This window comes from Ranitomeya imitator, chromosome 1 (assembly GCF_032444005.1).
Source record: "Ranitomeya imitator isolate aRanImi1 chromosome 1, aRanImi1.pri, whole genome shotgun sequence".
Taxonomy (NCBI): domain Eukaryota; kingdom Metazoa; phylum Chordata; class Amphibia; order Anura; family Dendrobatidae; genus Ranitomeya; species Ranitomeya imitator.
The window spans coordinates 982,273,721-982,296,636 of NC_091282.1; the positions used below are offsets into that span (position 1 = coordinate 982,273,721).

The window sequence follows — 22,916 nt, forward strand, 5'->3', positions numbered from 1 at the left end:
AGATCGTAATTGAGGGGGCAGAACGGTGCACTGAGGCCCTTTCAGTTACACATTTAAGCTTTATTTACACATAACGGGTTTTTTGCGGCCCGTTATTGCGGGCCTTTTTTGCAGGCTGTATCGCCACAATTTTCATGGTCTGCCGCAATAACGGACCAAAAAGAACTTGCGGATCGACGTTTTTTGGGTCTCCAATACTATGGAAATAGTATTGAAAAGAAACGGTGTTCCTCAAACCCGGAAGTCGCGGTGCACCGAAAAAACAAGCTTCCGTTGTTTTTGCGGCCCCATTGATTTTCAAGTCATTTGCAAGTCATAAATATGGCCCACATGGCCATACGGCACACGGTGCACCGTGAAATTATTGCGGCCCGTTTTTGCGGCCCCATATAAATCTATTGAGGCTGCAATAACGGAACAACGGTATGTGTAAAAGAAGCGTTAATAAAACTTTTTTTTATGTAAAACAAAATATTTAAAATCTACACTGCATGTATAATTTTATAGAGGCCAAGTCCCCTATATGAATGCCTAAAATATTACATTTTAATTTTCTAGTTGACAGACACCCTTTATCATTGCATAAGCCATTGATTGATGTCAAGTAATGCATCAAATAACACTTTTTTTGTGCCGTGAGATCCCAGTGCTGGGTTAAACTTGGATACATCTTTATGGCAGATTTGTTTAAGAAATTCTACACCTGAAATTCAGCTTTATTCACCTGAATAAATGAGACATTCACAGAATAGTCTGGAACAAATCTGTCATGTGTGAATATCTCCCAATATGGCAATTTAATTGATTTTCCAGTCTATTATTACGTGGAACTGTATAGACAACCACAACTTCTTCTGGTAACATCTGCATAGGTTTGCTAAATACACACATGGTCAAAATTGTTGGTACCCCTCGTTTAATGACAGAAAAACCCACAATGGTCCCAGAAATAACCTGAAACTGACAAAAGTAATAATAAATAAAAAATCTATGAAAATGAACAAATTAAAGTCAGATATTGCTTTTCAACCATGCTTCCACAGAATAAAAAAAATAAATAAAACTCATAAAATAGACCTGGGCAGAAATGATGGTACCCCTGAAAATAATGTGACAAAAGGGACATGTTAAATCAATGTGTGGTAACTAGCATCACAGGTGTCTACAATCATGGAATCAGTGAGTGGGCCTGTATATAGGGCTACAGATACTCACTGTGCCGTTTGGTGACATGGTATGTATCACACGCAACATGTTAAAGGTAAAAGGTATAAGACCATCTCCAAGCAGCTTGATGTTCCTGTGACTACAGTTGCACATATTATTCAGAAATTTAAGATCCAAGGGACTGTAGCCAACCTCAATGGACGTGGCCGCAGGAGGAAAATTGATAACAAATCTAAGAGACGGATAATACGAATGGTAATAAAAGAGCCCAGAAACATTTCTAAACAGATTAAAGGTGAACTTCAAGCTCAAGGAACATCAATGTCAGATTGCACCATCAGTCATTGTATGAGCCAAAGTGGACTTCATGGGAGATGACCAAGGAAGACACTATTGTTGAAAAAACAAATCATAAAAAAACAGGCTGGAATTTGCCAAACTACATGTAGACAAGCCACAAAGCTTCTGAGAGAATGTCCTATGGAAAGATGAGACAAAAAGAACTTTTTGGCAAGGCACATCACCTCTATGTTCACAGATGGACAAATGAAGCATATGAAGAGAAGAACACTATCGCTACTGTGAAACATGGAGGAGACTCTGTTATGTTCTGGGGCTGCTTTGCTGCATTTGACACAGGGATTCTAGAGAGAAATGTGCTATCCAGTGTCAGAAAGCTTGGTCTCAGTCACAGGTCATGACTCTTGCAACAAGATAATGACCCAAAACACACAGCTAAAAACACCCAAGAATGGCTAAGAGGAAAACACTGGTCTATTCTGAAGTAGCCTTCTATGAGCCCTGACCTAAATCCTATTGAGCATCTTTGGAAAGAGCTGAAACATGCCCTCTGAAAAAGGCAACCTTCAAACACGAGACAACTGGAGCAGTTTGCTCTTGAGGAGTGGTCCAAAATATGTGTCGAGAGGTGCTGAAGTCTCATTGACAGTTACAGGAATCGTTTGATTGCAGTGATTGCCTCAAAAGGTTGTGAAACAAAATATTAAGTTAAGGGTACCATCATTTTTGTCCAGGCCTATTTCATGAGTTTTTTTTTTTTTTATTTCCGTGGAAGCATGGTTGAAAAGCAATGTCTGACTTTCATTTGTTCATTTTCAAAGATCTTATATTTATTATTACTTTTGTCAGATTCAAGTTATTTCTGTGACCATTGTGAGTTTTTCTGTCTTTAAATGAGGGGTACCAACAATTTTGACCATGTGTGTATTCTAGGTGGACTATACCAAGCCCTAAAATGCTGAAAGAGTTTGAGTACTATTTAACAGATGTTCACATATGATTTATTATTATTGACAAGTAGTTTGGTTGCTTTTCACGTTCCTTTATTTTCCAAAACAGTCTCCAAGCTGAGATCTTAGGGCACGTGGTCATGTTGACACACAGCTTATGAATGTATTCTTTATGTATTCTTCAATGTGTATATGAGTCACATCCAGATAGCAATAAAAGAAGGGTGTGTGTAAATAAGTATAATGGCCGTCACCTTGGCCTTTCTCAAAAGAACGTGATTTAGACAAAGTAACAGAATGCATCCCTTTAAATAGAATATTTGATAAATAATAAATTGAGTGTTTCCCATGTTCCCTTTTTTTACAAACATCCGGTCGATAGTTCTCACATATTTAGGATTCCTTGTGGTTTTTGTGTTGTCTCTTTTGCTTTTTGCCTGCCCTGGATATTTTGAGAACACGTTTGATCTCAGCTGTGATAAACACTGTGCATTCTGTTCCAGGAAAAGCATCCATGTATTTGGCATTACAAATGCCTAATGTTTCTCCTATCATTTCTTATTCTTCCACCATTTATATTCTATATTTCCTGTCTCCTAAGAAATTGTGCAGTCTTTCCATATCTCTTCCCAGAAAATCCATCCCTTTTCTAGAAAGTACTAAAATGTTTGTCAGGTTTTATGTGGACGATATGGATGTTCAAGCTGGAATGTGGAAAATAAAAATCTAATTTATTTCATGTAACAATTCGTATCTACTATATAATTGTCTAAGGGTCACTTCCGTCTGTCTGTCTGTCTTTCTGTCTGTGTCTGTCAAGGATCTTCATTGGTCTCGGCCTCTGTTTGTCATGGAAATCCAAGTCGTTGATTGGTCGTGGCAAAACGCCCACGACAATTTCCATGACAAATCAGCGTCAGGCACAGTCTGGCGGCAAAATGGCTGCTCCTTTCTCCCCGTAGTCAGTGCCTGCTCCATACTCCCCTCCAGTCAGCCCTCACACAGGGAAGCTGCCGCGTGCACCGCACACAGGCGCCAGGAATTCAATTGGCCTTCGGAAGGTGAGTATATGTTTATTTTTTATTTTAAGTCTTTTTTAACCACGCATATAGTGCCCACATTGCTATATATTACGTGGGCTGTGTTACATACTGCGTGGGCTGCGTTATATACTACATGGCTGCTATGTACTAGGTGGGTAGTGTTATATACTATGTGGGCAATGTTATATACTGCGTGGCCTGCATTATACACTACATGGCTGCTATATACTATGTGGGCAGTGTTATATACTATGTGGGCAATGTTATATACTGCGTGGGCTGTATTATATACTACATGGCTGCTATATATTACGTGGGCTGTGTTACATACTGCGTGGGCTGCGTTATATACTAAATGGCTGCTACATACTAGTGGGCAGTGTTATATACTATGTGGGCAGTGTTATATACTATGTGAGCTGCGTTATATACTGCATGGCTGCTATATACTACGTGGCCAGTGTTATATACTATGTGGGCAATGTTATATACTGCGTGGGCTGTGTTATATACTGTTTGGCCTGTGTTATATACTGCGTGGCCACTGTTATATACTGCGTAGCCACTGTTATATACTGCGTGGCCCGTATTAACGCATCGGTTATTCAAGAATATGTTGTGGCCTGTGCTATATACTATGTGGCTGCTATATACTGTGATGCAGCGGTAGGACAATACACAGTAAAACGGCAGTGACCCAAGCAAGTTCAAACAAAACGTTAGCTCCCTCTGCATTGTCTCCTGCTGCCGCTGCTGCTGCTGCTGCAAATTCTCTTGCTGGGAATGTTGAAACTGCAGCGTCTCTTGTTGAAGCCTTTGCTGACTGAGCACAACCTGCTCCAAAAGTTCCTCCATTTTTCCAGCTGGCTTAAACTGTAGCTTTGCAGGCTTAATCATTGACATGCAGCACGCTATGGGTATGCCTCAGTTCACATGCCCGCATTCTCCACCATATGTGATGCAGCGGTAGGACCATACACAGTGAAACGGCAGTGACCCAAGCAAGTTCAAACAAAACGTTCTTTTATTGTGTTACTTCACACAGTCAATATAGTATACAGCTTCTTCATGCAGTCCATTAATAATGCATGGCTATATGACACAGTCAATACACAGGCCGAACTTCCTTCTGTCCAGTTTCCCTGGGTGACCGCACGCCGGTAACAAGTCTCTGTACTCACTCAGCACACTGCCCTCTTTATCCTCTTGAGTGCAGCCGGGTACACATAAGACAGCCCAAGACGCAGGGTGTCAGTCTCTCTGGTTCCTTTAGCCTCTGTGCTGCTCCACACAGAGAGAGCTCTGCAGACAACTACCCTGTCTGCTTCCAAGAACACACTGACACCCTCCCCCAGTACTACAGGGCTTTTTAATCAGTCACTTCTTCACTATTCTAATAACAGCCACACCTGTGTCTGCAGTACGCCATCATGGCCTCACTACGCTTCCATGCACATTCTGGAGAGCACATACAGCGCCCCCTAGCTGTAACAGGGGTCACTGCCTCACATATCCTCCCCCCTGTTCATACCTGTGGGGTTGAACATTTGTTACCCCGTAAGGGTGAAAGACAGGGCATCGGTATGCCCTCCTGACATCCCCGCTCACTACATTAAGAAACCAAAGTAGGGACCGGAACCATCGCTCAACGCACTCATCCCTCCCCTTTGCGTTTCTCCTCCATATTTAATTACGGGACCACCCACCCTGATCTCCATTGCAAAGCCCTATTTTCTGATTAACCGCAGATTTGGGCCAGTTTTGGGTGGTCTTTACTTTGTTTACTTCAGGTTCACTAACCCCCCGGGTCATCCTGTCACCTAAGTATCTGCTTTCGGGCCACTGGTACCGCTTCCTCTGTACCCTTACCCGTGCCTCAGTGACTATATCATGCTGAAATGCCACGGACTGCGCTGGCAACTCTGGGCATATATCTGTACTACGCCGCACCCGAACCGGAGCCTCCCGACAATGCTGTCTAGCGAGCAATCTATCAAATTTACTCTGACCCCCGGCCCCTTCCTTGACCGGTGCCAGAGGGTTCCTCGTGCGCACGTCCCCAGTCGCCTCTGCGATCGTACACTCTCGGCTCTTCTCATACCTGCGTCTTTTATATCTGCGTCTCCGAAAGAGACCCTGGATCTGAGCTGGATCGTTGGGTACAGCCGGGACCAGCTGCTTGGAAAGCATCACCAAACCAGGGATTCAAGCTAGAGGAGGCTAATTTGCATATTCCAGGTGCCTTCTGGGAAAGGCAAGGAGTCTCCCTAAGCTAGAAGATCGTTGGGTACAGCCGGGACCAGCTGCTTGGAAAGCATCACCAAACCAGGGATTCAAGCTAGAGGAGGCTAATTTGCATATTCCAGGTGCCTTCTGGGAAAGGCAAGGAGTCTCCCTAAGCTAGAAGATCGTTGGGTACAGCCGGGACCAGCTGCTTGGAAAACATCACCAAACCAGGGATTCAAGCTAGAGGAGGCTAATTTGCATATTCCAGGTGCCTTCTGGGAAAGGCAAGGAGTCTCCCTAAGCTAGAAGATCATTGGGTACAGCCGGGACCAGCTGCTTGGAAAGCATCACCAAACCAGGGATTCAAGCTAGAGAATTTTTGCCTGTAGGACATTATTGCAAGAAAGCTTGGCTGAGTAGATTACCCAAGAAGGAAAACACAGCAAGTCAGCAGGATCTAGGAGCAACATGGCAGATGTGACAACCTACATGGTGAGCTGCAGCATGTGCTACATGTTCACAGATCGACCAGAAGAAGAATCCAATTTCACCTGTCAGAAGTGTAGACTAGTGGCCCTTTTAGAAGAAAAGGTGCGGGGTCTGGAAGAAAGAATAGCAACTTTGAAACTCATCAAAGAGAATGAAGACTTCCTAGACAGAACAGAAGCATCTCTACTGGTCACAGAAGGTGAAAAAAGTGTCAGAGAACCTCCAAAAGCAGATGAGTGGAAGCATGTGACCAAAAGAAGCAAGAAGACCATGGAGAAATCACCAACCACACAACTGAAGAACCGATATCAAATCTTTGTAGAGGATGAAGATGGCACACCTAAGGATGAAGCAATACCAGCAAGCAAAAAAGAAAAGGGCACACAGCAACAAGTGACAGCAAAAAGTACAGCCTAGAAGCAACGAAGAGTGGTGGTGGTGGGAGACTCACTACTGAGAGGCACAGAAGCAGCCATCTGCAGACCGGACATAACTGCAAGAGAAGTATGCTGCCTTCCAGGTGCGATGATCAAGGATGTGACCGATAGGATACCAAAGCTCTTCAGCTCCAAGGACGTCCACCCATTTCTTCTGATACATGTTGGCACCAATGACACGGCAAGGAAGGACCTACCGACAATCTGCAAAGACTTTGAAGAGTTGGGGAAGAAAGTAAAAGAACTGGATGCACAGGTAGTTTTTTCTTCTATCCTTCCAGTAGACGGGCATGGCACCAGGAGATGGAACAGGATCCTTGATGCAAACAACTGGCTAAGACGATGGTGCAGACAACAAGGATTCGGATTCCTGGACCACGGTGTGAATTACTTGTACGATGGACTCCTCGCCAGAGACGGACTACACCTCAACAAACCTGGGAAACACACATTTGCCAGAAGTCTCGCTACACTCATCAGGAGGGCGTTAAACTAGAAGAAGAGGGGACGGGAAGAAAAACATTAGACTCGAACAAAGAAGAACCAGGAAAACATACTCAGAAGGGAGGTAAGAACATTTCTAAAACAATCCACAGCAAGGAGATTGGAACAAAACAAAATCCTCTAAACTGCATGCTCGCGAACGCCAGAAGCCTGACAAACAAGATGGAAGAACTAGAAGCAGAAATATCTACAGGTAACTTTGACATAGTGGGAATAACCGAGACATGGTTAGATGAAAGCTATGACTGGGCAGTTAACTTACAGGGTTACAGTCTGTTTAGAAAGGATCGTAAAAATCGGAGAGGAGGAGGGGTTTGTCTCTATGTAAAGTCTTGTCTAAAGTCCACTTTAAGGGAGGATATTAGCGAAGGGAATGAGGATGTCGAGTCCATATGGGTCGAAATTCATGGAGGGAAAAATGGTAACAAAATTCTCATTGGGGTCTGTTACAAACCCCCAAATATAACAGAAACCATGGAAAGTCTACTTCTAAAGCAGATAGATGAAGCTGCAACCCATAATGAGGTCCTGGTTATGGGGGACTTTAACTACCCGGATATTAACTGGGAAACAGAAACCTGTGAAACCCATAAAGGCAACAGGTTTCTGCTAATAACCAAGAAAAATTATCTTTCACAATTGGTGCAGAATCCAACCAGAGGAGCAGCACTTTTAGACCTAATACTATCTAATAGACCTGACAGAATAACAAATCTGCAGGTGGTCGGGCATCTAGGAAATAGCGACCACAATATTGTACAGTTTCACCTGTCTTTCACTAGGGGGACTTGTCAGGGAGTCACAAAAACACTGAACTTTAGGAAGGCAAAGTTTGACCAGCTTAGAGATGCCCTTAATCTGGTAGACTGGGACAATATCCTCAGAAATAAGAATACAGATAATAAATTGGAAATGTTTAAGAACATCCTAAATAGGCACTGTAAGCGGTTTATACCTTGTGGGAATAAAAGGACTAGAAATAGGAAAAACCCAATGTGGCTAAACAAAGAAGTAAGACAGGCAATTAACAGTAAAAAGAAAGCATTTGCACTACTAAAGCAGGATGGCACCATTGAAGCTCTAAAAAACTATAGGGAGAAAAATACTTTATCTAAAAAACTAATTAAAGCTGCCAAAAAGGAAACAGAGAAGCACATTGCTAAGGAGAGTAAAACTAATCCCAAACTGTTCTTCAACTATATCAATAGTAAAAGAATAAAAACTGAAAATGTAGGCCCCTTAAAAAATAGTGAGGAAAGAATGGTTGTAGATGACGAGGAAAAAGCTAACATATTAAACACCTTCTTCTCCACGGTATTCACGGTGGAAAATGAAATGCTAGGTGAAATCCCAAGAAACAATGAAAACCCTATATTAAGAGTCACCAATCTAACCCAAGAAGAGGTGCGAAACCGGCTAAATAAGATTAAAATAGATAAATCTCCGGGTCCGGATGGCATACACCCACGAGTACTAAGAGAACTAAGTAATGTAATAGATAAACCATTATTTCTTATTTTTAGGGACTCTATAGCGACAGGGTCTGTTCCGCAGGACTGGCGCATAGCAAATGTGGTGCCAATATTCAAAAAGGGCTCTAAAAGTGAACCTGGAAATTATAGGCCAGTAAGTCTAACCTCTATTGTTGGTAAAATATTTGAAGGGTTTCTGAGGGATGTTATTCTGGATTATCTCAATGAGAATAACTGTTTAACTCCATATCAGCATGGGTTTATGAGAAATCGCTCCTGTCAAACCAATCTAATCAGTTTTTATGAAGAGGTAAGCTATAGGCTGGACCACGGTGAGTCATTGGACGTGGTATATCTCGATTTTTCCAAAGCGTTTGATACCGTGCCGCACAAGAGGTTGGTACACAAAATGAGAATGCTTGGTCTGGGGGAAAATGTGTGTAAATGGGTTAGTAACTGGCTTAGTGATAGAAAGCAGAGGGTGGTTATAAATGGTATAGTCTCTAACTGGGTCGCTGTGACCAGTGGGGTACCGCAGGGGTCGGTATTGGGACCTGTTCTCTTCAACATATTCATTAATGATCTGGTAGAAGGTTTACACAGTAAAAAATCGATATTTGCAGATGATACAAAACTATGTAAAGCAGTTAATACAAGAGAAGATAGTATTCTGCTACAGATGGATCTGGATAAGTTGGAAACTTGGGCTGAAAGGTGGCAGATGAGGTTTAACAATGATAAATGTAAGGTTATACACATGGGAAGAAGGAATCAATATCACCATTACACACTGAACGGGAAACCACTGGGTAAATCTGACAGGGAGAAGGACTTGGGGATCCTAGTTAATGATAAACTTACCTGGAGCAGCCAGTGCCAGGCAGCAGCTGCCAAGGCAAACAGGATCATGGGGTGCATTAAAAGAGGTCTGGATACACATGATGAGAGCATTATACTGCCTCTGTACAAATCCCTAGTTAGACCGCACATGGAGTACTGTGTCCAGTTTTGGGCACCGGTGCTCAGGAAGGATATAATGGAACTAGAGAGAGTACAAAGGAAGGCAACAAAATTAATAAAGGGGATGGGAGAACTACAATACCCAGATAGATTAGCGAAATTAGGATTATTTAGTCTAGAAAAAAGACGACTGAGGGGCGATCTAATAACCATGTATAAGTATATAAGGGGACAATACAAATATCTCGCTGAGGATCTGTTTATACCAAGGAAGGTGACGGGCACAAGGGGGCATTCTTTGCGTCTGGAGGAGAGAAGGTTTTTCCACCAACATAGAAGAGGATTCTTTACTGTTAGGGCAGTGAGAATCTGGAATTGCTTGCCTGAGGAGGTGGTGATGGCGAACTCAGTCGAGGGGTTCAAGAGAGGCCTGGATGTCTTCCTGGAGCAGAACAATATTGTATCATACAATTATTAGGTTCTGTAGAAGGACATAGATCTGGGGATTTATTATGATGGAATATAGGCTGAACTGGATGGACAAATGTCTTTTTTCGGCCTTACTAACTATGTTACTATGTTACTATGTTACTATGTTACCAGGGAACACCTCCAGCTCAGGGTTCAATGGGGTCCCCACAACCTCTACTGCCACAACGTCTAGAGGGAGCCTATCGGGATTACACTCTAATCCTAAATTGGTGACCCCTGTGGCATACATCTTACGATCTTCGGGTTCTATGCACAAAACATCTTTAGCTTCTCCTGCCATTACCTCTAGGGGGAGCCTATCGGGATTACACTCTGTCCCTAGGTTGGCGACCCCTATGTCAGGTATTTCAGCATCTTTGTGTTCTGCACCCAGTATAACTTTTTCCATGAGAGAGTTTACCCTGGTCTCCCACAGGGACCAAAACAGGGGAAAATCTCTTCCCAACACAGTCACATAGGGAAGGGTCTTTGCCACTCCCACCACATGTCTAATGTCTCCACATGGTGTAGAAACATTGACCTCCATGGTCAGGCACTCCCGGATTTCCCCATGGATACCCATCACCTCCACTTTCTGTCCATTGGTGTTGTCCCCAGCAACAAAGGAACGTGAGACCAGAGTCACTTTACTCCCCATGTCCAGGAGAGTCTCTGTTCGGCACCCATTCACTAGTACCTGGCACAATTCTTGTTCGCCACCAGCTGTGCCCCTAGTGGTGATACAGACAGGCCGGGCAAACATAGACTCCTGACCAGTGTTCCCACAGTCCACGGGCTTAAATGTTACTGAACAGTTACTAGCCCCATGTCCGGGCTCTGGTGCAACGTCCTGAGTGGACTTATACCGCTCAATCAATTCTATCAGCAGTTCCAGGTGGCCTAGGTCCCTCAGCCCGACCCAATACTGCATGGCGGCTGGCAGAGCCCTCACCATCCGATCAGCCACGATTCTCTCCATCATCTCATACTGAGAACAGAACTCAGGCTGGAGCCACTCCTCCACCAATTGCAACAAGTCACTTGCTTGAGACCTGGCAGACCAAGTCTCTACATAGGACCACTGGTCCACCCAATGATTGCCCCTTACCTTTGGGGTCTCTTCAGGACTCTGCTGTTCACCCCTCACATTAGAGGTCTCCACTTTACATCGTTGAAGCTCTGCTAGCTCCCTCTGCATTGTCTCCTGCTGCCGCTGCTGCTGCTGCTGCAAATTCTCTTGCTGGGAATGTTGAAACTGCAGCGTCTCTTGTTGAAGCCTTTGCTGACTGAGCACAACCTGCTCCAAAAGTTCCTCCATTTTTCCAGCTGGCTTAAACTGTAGCTTTGCAGGCTTAATCATTGACATGCAGCACGCTATGGGTATGCCTCAGTTCACATGCCCGCATTCTCCACCATATGTGATGCAGCGGTAGGACCATACACAGTGAAACGGCAGTGACCCAAGCAAGTTCAAACAAAACGTTCTTTTATTGTGTTACTTCACACAGTCAATATAGTATACAGCTTCTTCATGCAGTCCATTAATAATGCATGACTATATGATGCAGTCAATACACAGGCCGAACTTCCCTCTGTCCAGTTTCCCTGGGTGACCGCACACTGGTAACAAGTCTCTGTACTCACACAGCGCACTGCACTCTTTATCCTCTGGAGTGCAGCCGAGTACACATAAGACAGCCCAAGACGCAGGGTGTCAGTCTCTCTGGTTCCTTTAGCCTCTGTGCTGCTCCACACAGAGATAGCTCTGCAGACAACTGCCCTGTCTGCTTCCAAGAACTCACTGACACCCTCCCCCAGTACTACAGGGCTTTTTAATCAGTCACTGCTTCACTATTCTAATTACAGCCACACCTGTGTCTGTAGTACGCCCTCATGGCCTCACTATGCTTCCATGCACATTCTGGAGAGCACATACAGCGCCCCCTAGCTGTAACAGGGGTCACTGCCTCACAATACATACATATTCTAGAATACCCGATGCGTTAGAATCAGGGCACCATCTAGTAGTGAACATAAAAGCCTAATCCGTTAATGCACAGTAGCTGGTAGATGGCAAGAAAGGAAAACATTAAGACTGCCGTCACACTAGTAGTATTTGGTCAGTATTTTACATAAGTATTTGTAAGTCTAAACCAGGAGTGGAACAAATAGATGAAAAGTATAACAGAAACATATGCACCACTTCTGCATTTATCACCCACTCCTGGTTTTGGCTTACAAATACTGATGTAAAATACTGACCAAATACTGCTAGTGTGACGGCAGCCTAACTCTGAGCTATATATCAAAGTCACGTGGTGGCTTGTTCTCTTTGCTGTAAAAGCTTCTATTATGTACATCTTGTCAAACAATAACTAAAAATTAATTTTCTTGTCTTGTAGGAGGCATCTGTCATAATTACAGTCATTTGAAATATGCCATAAGAGAGATAATCCAAAGGGCATGAAGAAAATGTCCCATAGTTGGGCTTTACTGGAATTAGATATCCCTAATTTTCCAATGTGGACATCGGCTAAAAAATGCAACTTCTCCTCTGGCATACCAACGACTATGTCATCCATCTATTTGAGTTAGGCCGGTTTCACATGTCCTGATATTTCCGGTACCGGAGATATCCGTGTGTGTACTACGTGTGGCAACCATGTGCCACCCGTGTGCCGCATCAGTACCACACGGACAACCACTGGGGAAGAAGCACTACAGTAAGAGCTGTTCCTCAGCGGCTGATGCTGGAGCAAGCTGTCATCATTCTCCCCTGCTCTGCCGGCGAGCAGAGGAGAATGATGAGCGTTAATTTAAAGTCCGAACGACAGCAGGTGGGGGCTTTTGGGCCTGTTACCCCATCATCCGACACCTGCTATTGCTAATAACAGTGACAGTAGGTGCAGAGGATGGGGGTATTCCACAGCCGCTGGCTGCAGTCGTTCAGAAATAAATGAATGAAAAACCTGACTTGGGTTCCCCCTATTTTATTAACCAACCAGACAAAACTCACAGCTGGGTGCTGCAACCCCAGCTGTCAGCTTCTGCAAACTTGGTTATCAAAAATAGAGGGGTTCCCAAGCTGTTTTTTCAATTATTTAAATAAATAAAAAAAACGGAGTGGGTTCCCCCCCATTTTTGAGAACCAGCCATGCTAAAGCTCACAGCGGGGGGCTCCTATCCTCAGACTGGTAAGGGACCATTGATATAGGCTCCCCCAGCCTAAAAACAGCAGCCCACAGCTGCCCAGAAAAGGTGCATCTATCTGATGCACCTTTTCTGGCGCTTCGCCCGACTCTTCCCACTTGCCCTGTAGCGGTGGCAAGTGGGGTAATATTTGTGGGTTTGATGTCACTTTTCAGATTTCTTTGAGGTCAACAGGATATATGATCACTTAATTAACTGAGTTTGTTAGGCATTATAAGCACTGTGCAGTCTCTTGAAATGCATATTAGTACCCATTTTAACCCTTTAATATTAATTTGGTTTAAATTAGCAAGTTTAGAGCACATCTGTCTCATAAAAGATACACTTTTAATCATTTTTATCTGTTAAAGATGATTTGTTGAACCAGCTGCACGTATTCTAAGTATTATAAAAGGCAAAGATGTGATTTAATAGGCCTGTATTAATATTCACAGCTTTTCTTGATTTAATTACTGCTATTTTGGAACCACTATGGTCAGTTAATCCACCTTTTGCACTTGAAATGTCACTTACATTAAGAAGGAGCTTCTGACAAAATCAGTATGAAATGGTGTTAATGAGCAAATTGGTAGCAGCAAACAGTAATGATGTGTTATGTCTTCTGTTTTCGCTTGCAGCATTTTAAAGATTTTGTACAGAAAGCAAAAGGTTTCTTCAATAAAAAAAAATAAAAAAAAGATTACTGGAAATAGCTTTTTCATGTTTTTTTCTGTAGTCCTCCTGTGCATCTTTAAAAATAAAAGCAACATTTTATAACAGCTGCCTGATGGGACGGCTAAGGAGAACATGTCGGGAAAAAAAAGCAGGATAAGAGGAAACAATGACAGTGTAACACAATTGGATGGCAAAAAAGGTCATAATTTCATATTAAAAACAGAAGGGATAGGGATCTGCAAGATTAGATACCAATCGGGGTTGTGTCCTAATTAACCAGAACTCAGTGTGGATTGTGAACGTTGGCATACTGAAGACCATACAGTCTTATAAAGGTTATATTGTGGTACCATGTTATCTAGAAAAATCTATGTTTATAAGAGTGAAATCTTTATTGGACAACCAGAAAAATTATATTTGTAAGCTTTCGGAGCATATAGGCCCCTTCATCAGGCATTTTCCAAATGAATGACTGTCCAATGAGATGATTCCGACGTAAGTCAGATATAATGTAGTCGTTCATTTCTAATCTACCCGAAGAAGGAGCCTCTGTGCACCAAAAGCAAATATATTGCTACTAACTAGCAAATAAAGGTATCACTCCTAAAATAGTTTTGTCATTAAAAGCATTACCATACAGTCCCAATGAATGAATCTATTACTAATAAGTCCATTTTTAGGGTCCAACCAAAGATTCGGGAGCAGACCAACAATCACAAAGCACATAAAACACATTCAGAATATGTTGCAAAGCTCAGCTGACTACAATATATATCTATTGCAAATTAGTAAGACATTTATTTATAGGATACAAACACAAAACAGAAATAAAGATAGTTTTAACATCAGGGTAAACCAATTTTTTTTTAAATGTGTGTGTATATATATATATAGTTGTGCTCAAAAGTTTACATACCCCGGCAGAATTATTGCTTTCTTGGCCTTTTTTCAGAGAATATGAATAACAACAAAACTTTTTCCCCACTCGACAAAGGGGCTCTACTAAGTACTAATGACAATTGGCATGAAAGGGTTGAATCAGTAAAACACTTATTATACATAGTAACATGGTTATTACGATTGAAGGAAGACTTTAAGTCCATCTAGTTCAACCCATAGCCTAACCTAACATGTCCTAACATGTTGATCCAGAGGAAGGCAGAAAAAAACCCATGTGGCAAAGAGTAAGCTCCACACTGGGGAAAAAAATTCCTTCCGGACTCCACATACGGCAATCAGACTAGTTCCCTGGATCAACGCTCTAACAAGGAATCTAGTATATATACCCTGTAACATTATACTTTTCAAGAAATACATCAAGGCCCCTATTAAATTTAAGTAATGAATCACTCATTACAACATCATACGGCAGAGAGTTCCATCGTCTAACTGCTCTCACAGTAAAGAATCTACGTCTGTTATTATGCTTAAACCTTCTTTCCTCCAGACGTAGAGGATGCTCCCTTGTCCCTGTCTCAGGTCTATGATTAAAAAGATCATCAGAAAGGTCTTTGTACTGTCCCCTCATATATTTATACATTAAAATAAGATCACCCCTTAGCCTTCGCTTTTCCAAACTAAATAGCCCCAAGTGTAATAACCTATCTTGCAGACCCCCCAGTCCTCTAATAACCTTGGTCGCTCTTCTCTGCACCCGCTCTAGTTCAGCTATGTCTTTCTTTATACACTGGAGACCAGAACTGTGCACAGTATTCTAAGTGCAGTCGAACTAGTGACTTGTATAGAGGTAAAATTATGTTCTCATCATGAGTTTCTATGCCTCTTTTAATGCATCCCATTATTTTATTTGCCTTTGTAGCAGCTGCCTGACACTGACCACTAAATGTGAGTTTGTCATCCACCCATACACCCAGGTCTTTTTCATTGACGATTTTACCCAGTGTTTCACAATTAAGCACATAGTTATACATCTTATTACTTTACCCAAGTGCATGACCTTACATTTATCCCCATTAAAGCTCATTTACCATTTATCAGCCCAAAGTTCTAGATTACATAAATCATCCTGTAATATAAAATTGTCCTCCTCTGTATTGATTACCTACAGAGTTTAGTGTCATCTGCAAATATTGAAATTCTGCTCTGTATGCCCCCTACAAGGTCATTAATAAATATGTAAAAAAGAAGAGGGCCCAATACTGACCCCTGTGGTACCCCACTGCTAACCGCGACCCAGTCCGAGTGTGCTCCATTAATAACCACCCTTTGTTTCCTACCCCTGAGCCAGCTCTTAACCCACTTACACATATTTTCCCCTATCCCCATCATTCTTATTTTATGTATCAACCTTTTGTGTGGCACTGTATCAAAAGCTTTTGAAAAGTCCATATACACTACGTCCACTGGGTTCCCTTGGTCCAGTCCAGAACTTACCTCTTCATAGAAACTGATCAGATTAGTCTGACAGGAACGGTTCCTAGTAAACCTATGCTGATATTGGGTCATGAGGTTATTCCTCTTCAGATACTCTAGCATAGCATCCCTTAGAATACCCTCCAGGATTTTACCCACAGTAGAGGTTAAGCTTACTGCCCTATAATTTCCGAGTTCAGTTTTTGTCCCCTTTTTGAATATTGGCACCACATTTGCTATACGCCAGTCCTGTGGTACAGACCCTGTTATTATGGCGTCTTTAAAGACTATAAATAATGGTCTATCAATGACTGTACTTAGTTCCTGCAGTACTCGGGGGTGTATCCCATCCGGGCCCGGAGATTTGTCAATTTTAGTGATTTTTAGACGCCTCCGTACTTCTTGCTTGGTTAAGCAGGTGACATTTAATGGGGAATTTTTGTTATCACTGATCATATTGTCTGCCATGGGATTTTCTTGTGTAAATACTGATGAAAAAAAGTCATTTAGCATATTGGCTTTTTCCTCATCCTCATCCACCATTTCACCCAGACTATTTTTAAGGGGGCCAACACTATCATTTTTTAGTTTCTTACTATTTATGTAGTTAAAAATATTTTTGGATTATTTTTACTCTCTCTGGCAATGAGTCTCTCTGTCTCAATCTTTGCTGCCTTGATTTGCTTCTTACAGAATTTATTTAAATCTCTGTATTTATTTAATGTCTCATCACAACCTACTTCCTTTAATTCTCTAAATGCTTTCTTTTTGTCACTTTTTGTGACCCTTACAGCTCTATTTAGCCATATTGGTTTCCTCCTATTTCTAGTATGTTTATTACCATACGGTATATACTGTGCACAGATCCTATCCAGGATGCTAATAAACGTCTCCCATTTTCTTTGTGTATTTTTCTCAGGATATCGTCCCAGTTAATTGCACCAAGATCATCTCTCATCTGTTGGAAATTTGCCCTCCTGAAGTTTAGAGTCCTTGTAACCCCTCTACTACACATCTTATTAAAGGATACATGAAAACTTATTATTTTGTGATCACTATTCCCCAAGTGACCCACAACCCTTATATTTGCAATGTGGCCTGGCCTGTTGGTTAATATTAGGTCTAGCAGTGCCCCCCTTCTTGTTGGGTTCTGAACCAGTTGTGAAAGGTAATTGTCTCTCACAGATGTCAAAAACCGATTACCTTTGCTGGAACTGCAGGTTACTGTTCCCCAATCGATTTCAGGGTAGTTGAAATCCCCCATAATAATGACTTCTCCTTGAGTTGCAGCTTCATCTATTTGCTTTATGAGGATATTCTCCATTGCTTCCATTATTTTTGGAGACTTATAATTAACCCCTATCAGTAATTTATTATTTTTTCCCCCTTCCCTTATTTCCACCCACAGGGACTCTACATTTTCATTAGATTCACCTATATTATCACGCCGGATGGGTTTTAAGGATGATTTTACATATAGACACACACCTCCCCCGCTTATATGTATGGTCATTTATGAACAGACTATAGCCCTGTAAGTTAACAGCCCAGTCATGGCTCTCATCCAGACATGTCTCATATATCCCCCCCATGTGATAATTATGCTCCAACACCATTAATTCTAATTCCTCCATTTTGTTGGCAAGGCTTCTGGCATTAGTACACATACACTTTATGTATCTCTCTGTACCTCTATTCTTTCTTAAATTATTAACTGTTCTAACCCCACCCCCCATGCCACCACCACCCCCCACTTCCTTATTTGTGCCCAGGTCTCTATCTGCACTATCCTCCCCTCCTATAAAATGAATACACTCCCCCCAATCCCTAGTTTAAACACTCCTCCAAACTTCTAGCCATTTTCTCCCCCGGCACAGCAGCTGCACCCTCCCCATTGAGGTACAGCCCGTCCCTAGCGTAGAACCTGTAGCCAACTGAGAAATTGGCCCAGTTCTCCAGGAACCCAAACCCCTCCTTCCTACACCAATTCTTGAGTGACTTATTAACCTCCCTAATGTCCCGTTGCCTCTCTGTCATGGCATGTGGTACAGGCAGTATTTCGGAAAATACCACCTTGGAGGTCCTTGCTTTCAGCTTGCAGCCTTATTCCCTGAAATCATCTTGAAGGACCTACCTCTAACTTTGTCATTTATGCCAATGTGCTCCATGACCACTGGGTCCTCACCAGCCCCTTCCAGTAATCTGTCAGTCCGATCAGTGATGTGTCAGACTCAAGCGCCAGGTAGGCAGCACACCGATCGACGATCCCTGTCTTTGTGACAGATTGCCCTATCTGTTCCCCTAATAATTGAGTCCCCCACTACCAGCACCTGTCCGACCTGCCCTGCTCTCCTATTTCCCTCCTTATTGGAGCAGACACTCCTCCGGCTTTCAGAGGACATGCCTGGCTGCAGCAGTGCTACCCCAGTACTGGCACCCCCCTCATCTGTCAACTTAGCAAACTTATTGGGGTGTGTCAGATCAGGACTAGCCTCCCTGGCACTCTTCCCTCTACACCGCTTTCTAACTGTCACCCAGCTTGATGCTCCACTGTCCTGCAGCTCCATCCTACCATCCCCCACCTCATCTATCCCATTGAGCATCTGCTCAGTGAGCAGTAGACTCCTTTCCATATTGTCTATGGATCTCAGTGTTGCCAGCTGCACATTTAGATCCAGAATCCGGGCTTCCAAATGCACAACGTGCTCACATCTTGCATTGCATTATGCACCCTTGACCGGCTGCTCAAGGATTGCAAACGTGTGGCAAGATGTACTGGATGGCATTAACAAGAGTGGAGCACATTTCCTAATGGGGATTGCACCAAACAGAAAAGTTTAATAAAAATAAATACAAAGTATTAATAAAATACAGACAGAAATTCAGTAATTCCTCCCATAAAAAGTCCCTGAATCCAAAGTCACTGAATCACAAGTCAAACACCTACCGCCGTTCGCATTTATGCTAATACTTACGTATATTAGTTGCGTTGAGGTATTTAAACTGTTTTTATTTGATTAGTTTAATGCAAACAGCAGAAACTGAAAAAAATCTGTACATTTTGGTAATGATCAACATTTCCAATGGTGGTTGAATTATTTTGATTTCACTTATGTATATATCCATCCATATATTCTGTACAAGGAGCAAAAAAAGACAGTTCACGACTAGTGCAATGACACTGAATATACAGTACACACTACCTACCTTCTTGACTTCATACTTAATAGCCAGTTTTACTCGGCTCAATGAAGGTCGGTGGGATTCCATTGGTTCAGCATCCACATCTCCATTTAGGATAGCCTCTACCTCTTCAGAATCTCGGCACAAGTCAAGAACTCCGACCACAAAGTCTTTGCATTGCATAGACAATTTACGATAGTCATTCTGAAAATCATACAAAAATATAATGGTTCAATTGTTATCCAGTGAATAAGTGACATTTTCTTTCATTCCTTTTTGTTTGAACACAATGAAAAAATACCAAAGAATAACAGATTCATTTAGGACGGAGGTTTTTAGGAGATCATTGTCCATGGCTTTTACAAAAAGTCATTCATTAAACTGGACGTATTCTGCCACTCTTACAATGAGCTTAGTGCATCACAAGAATGCAATATTTGTATAATGTGGCAAACATTCATTTCAATTCTATATCTGACATAAAGGGTTTGAAAGTTTGTCAATTCACTTACATTTATTGATATTTGTGCATACGGAAACTTGTCATACATGGAAGGTAACTTTATTCCTAATTCGCCTATGGGTCAGAAGTAGAAATGAACAAATCAATTTGTAGGTCACTGGTCCAGCAGCCATGTCAGTAGTCTGTTCGAGGGCAGGCCTGGACGGATGGTAGCCTGGCAAACTGCCTCCTAATTGCCATCACCTCTTCTGATTTTTGGGTCCAGCACATGAGTGCTGTCACTCTGGGCCTACCAATCAGAAGCAGACTGAGAATTCTGGCAGGTAGTAGCTGGTTCGTAAGGCTCCCATTCGCTTGTCACTTCTGGCGTGGCCCATGGACCAGATGCATTTGAATCAATCCATTCATATTTAGTCATAATGTAAGGATGTGACAGAGACTGTCATATACCTTCCCCTGAAGACAATAATTGTAGTGTGATTCTAATATACGGTTGTATTGTGTTTTTATGGTACAATGTAAAATGCATAGTGTTTAACCTGGTACATTCAGCTCAGAGGTAGAGACAGTATAGAACACAGTTTAATGCTTAGGTTAGAGATGGCCAGTGTCTTTAGGTACATGAGGACATAAGATAGAGTGTGATAGGCATTGTAAGTGTAATATGCTTTGTGCATACTGTTACAAGATAGTGACAGTAATTAAGTAGGTGAAAGGTTGTTTCCCTAGCAACAGACTACTGCAGCAGACAGAGTAGGTTAGGATATAGTTAAATGTTTAGGAACAGCCTAGCATGGGAAAGTGTAGAGTAAAGCAAAAGGGGATAAGGTCAAGAAAAAGGGGAAGCATTTCCTGGTTTAGTCAGTCTGAGTTAGAGAGAGGTTCATGTGAAGTGGAAGTTCAAGTGTCAGTGGAGTACATATTGTTCTGATAGTATGAGGTCGTAGCAGATTTCCTGCGGACATTCCGGTAACATCCAAGGCCTGTGGCCCGGAGTAGGCCCTGGAATAATTTCTTATTATTTTTCAATGCAGAAGAGGCTGAATGAGGAAAAGTGAGTGAGAGGGAATGGTGGCGGTTCTCAGAAAAACTGTGTTGTGGGACGGGGTGTCCCTAGGACCAACAGAAGCTGTTGAGGATGGGCTAGTCCTAGCAGAAAGTAGGCAAAGTCTTACAATGTGCTGTGTGAATGGAACAACGACCGATGGGTGCGGGCTCTGATACCGCATATTGCAAACATGGACATGGATGCAGAGGAGGTTTCTTGCATAGAGGTGAGTGCAGCCATATGCGGATTTTAATAAGGGTAATCTACCCTACAGCACAGGGTCCGTGGCTCCGGATGGCCCACTGCCAGATTGCCCTCATCATAATGTTTTGTGCACTGCCATCGGGGGTGCACATATCCCAGAAGGGAGCTTTCCTGGTGTTGCGCTGCAGATGATACAGAATGGCCGTTCAGCTCCAGGGGAGCTCCCATTGCCTCTGTTGTGACTTGCCAGCACGATGACGTCATCAGCTGGCACGGCACGATGGAGTCATCATGCTAGTATGTACATGCTTGCCAGTAGAAGTCGAGCCACGGGGACCGGTGCAAAGCGCCAGGGGTACTGGAGAGAGGCATGTCTGTATGTGTTGTTTTGTTTTATTAATATGTGTATGGGATGAGAGGGCCTGTACTGTATATAGGAGGCTATGGGCAGGCTCATAATGGACTTTGGAGGCTATATAGGGGCTCATATGTTAGAACTAGAACATATGTTAAAACTAGAAGTTTGCATACATTATATAAAATGACACATATGCATTTTTTTCTCAATATCTGACATGAAATCAGAAATTTCCCGTTTTAGGTCAATTAAGATTACCATAATTATTAATATTAGCCAAATGCCTGAATAATGAGAGAGAGAGAGACAGAGAGAGAGAGAAAGAGAGAATGTTTTAAGGCATTTATATTACTTACTGCAAAGTCATAATTTTACATACACTAAGATTACTATGCCTGTAAACAATTCTGGACTGCCCATATGATGATGTCACGTGTTTGGAAGCTGTTTTTTGGCAATATCTGAGTTAATTATAGACATACCTGTGGATGTATTTTAATGGACACCTGAAACACACTGCTTCTTTGTATAGCATCATGGGAAAGTCTCAAGAAATCAGCCAAGACATCAGGAAGAGAATTGTGGACTTGCACAAGTCTGGTTCATCCCTGGGTACAATTTCAAGATACCAGAAGGTGCCTCGTTCATCTGTACAAACAATTATGAGCAAGTAAAAACAAGATGGGAATGTCCAGCCATCATACCACTCAGGAAGGAGACGGGTATATAGGAGGCTATGTAGGGGCTCATACTATATATAGAAGGCTGTGTGCACGCTCATACTGTATATAGGAGGCTAAAAAGGGGCTCATACTGTATACCGGAGGCTACATAGGTGCTCATATTGTATATAGAGAGCTGTTTGCTGGCGCATGTATATAGGAGGCTAGATGGTGGCTCATATTGTATGTAGGGAGCTATGTGGGGCTTATACTGCATATAAGAAATTAAGTGAGTGGTCATACTGTATCTAGGTAGCTATATGTTGGCTCACACTGTATATAGAGAGCTATATGTGGGCTCATACTGTATCTAGGGAGCTATGTGCAGGCTCATACTGTATATAGACTATATGGGGGCTCATACTGTATATAGGGAGCTATGTGCGGGCTTATACTGTAAATAGGAGGCTATGTGGGGGGGCTTACTGTGTATAGGGAGCTATGTGGGGCTTATACTCTATAGGGAGCTATGTGAGTGCTAGCTATTAGCTATATGGGGGCTCACACTGTATATAGGTAGCTATGTAGGGGCTGATACTGTATGTAGGGGCTGTTTGTGGAATTATATATGTAGGGGGCTGTGTGTGGGCATGTTGACTGGGCCTATGAGCTGTTATCCTCAGTGCAGTGCAGCTTATGGTTTTCTTCTTTTATCCTGATTGACTGAATTCCCCGATGAATC

At 42.5% G+C, this 22,916-nt stretch overlaps 1 protein-coding gene across 1 annotated transcript in view; it reads right to left on the reverse strand.

Annotated features, from left to right (window-relative positions):
• TRPC3 (transient receptor potential cation channel subfamily C member 3) overlaps window positions 1–22,916 on the reverse strand; it is a 499,528-nt gene that overhangs the window by 163,302 nt on the left and 313,310 nt on the right. Inside the window, exon 3 of the mRNA XM_069743890.1 lies at window positions 19,464–19,643. Within this exon, the coding sequence (XP_069599991.1) occupies window positions 19,464–19,643 (180 nt within the window). The remainder of the gene's footprint in view (window positions 1–19,463; window positions 19,644–22,916) is intronic.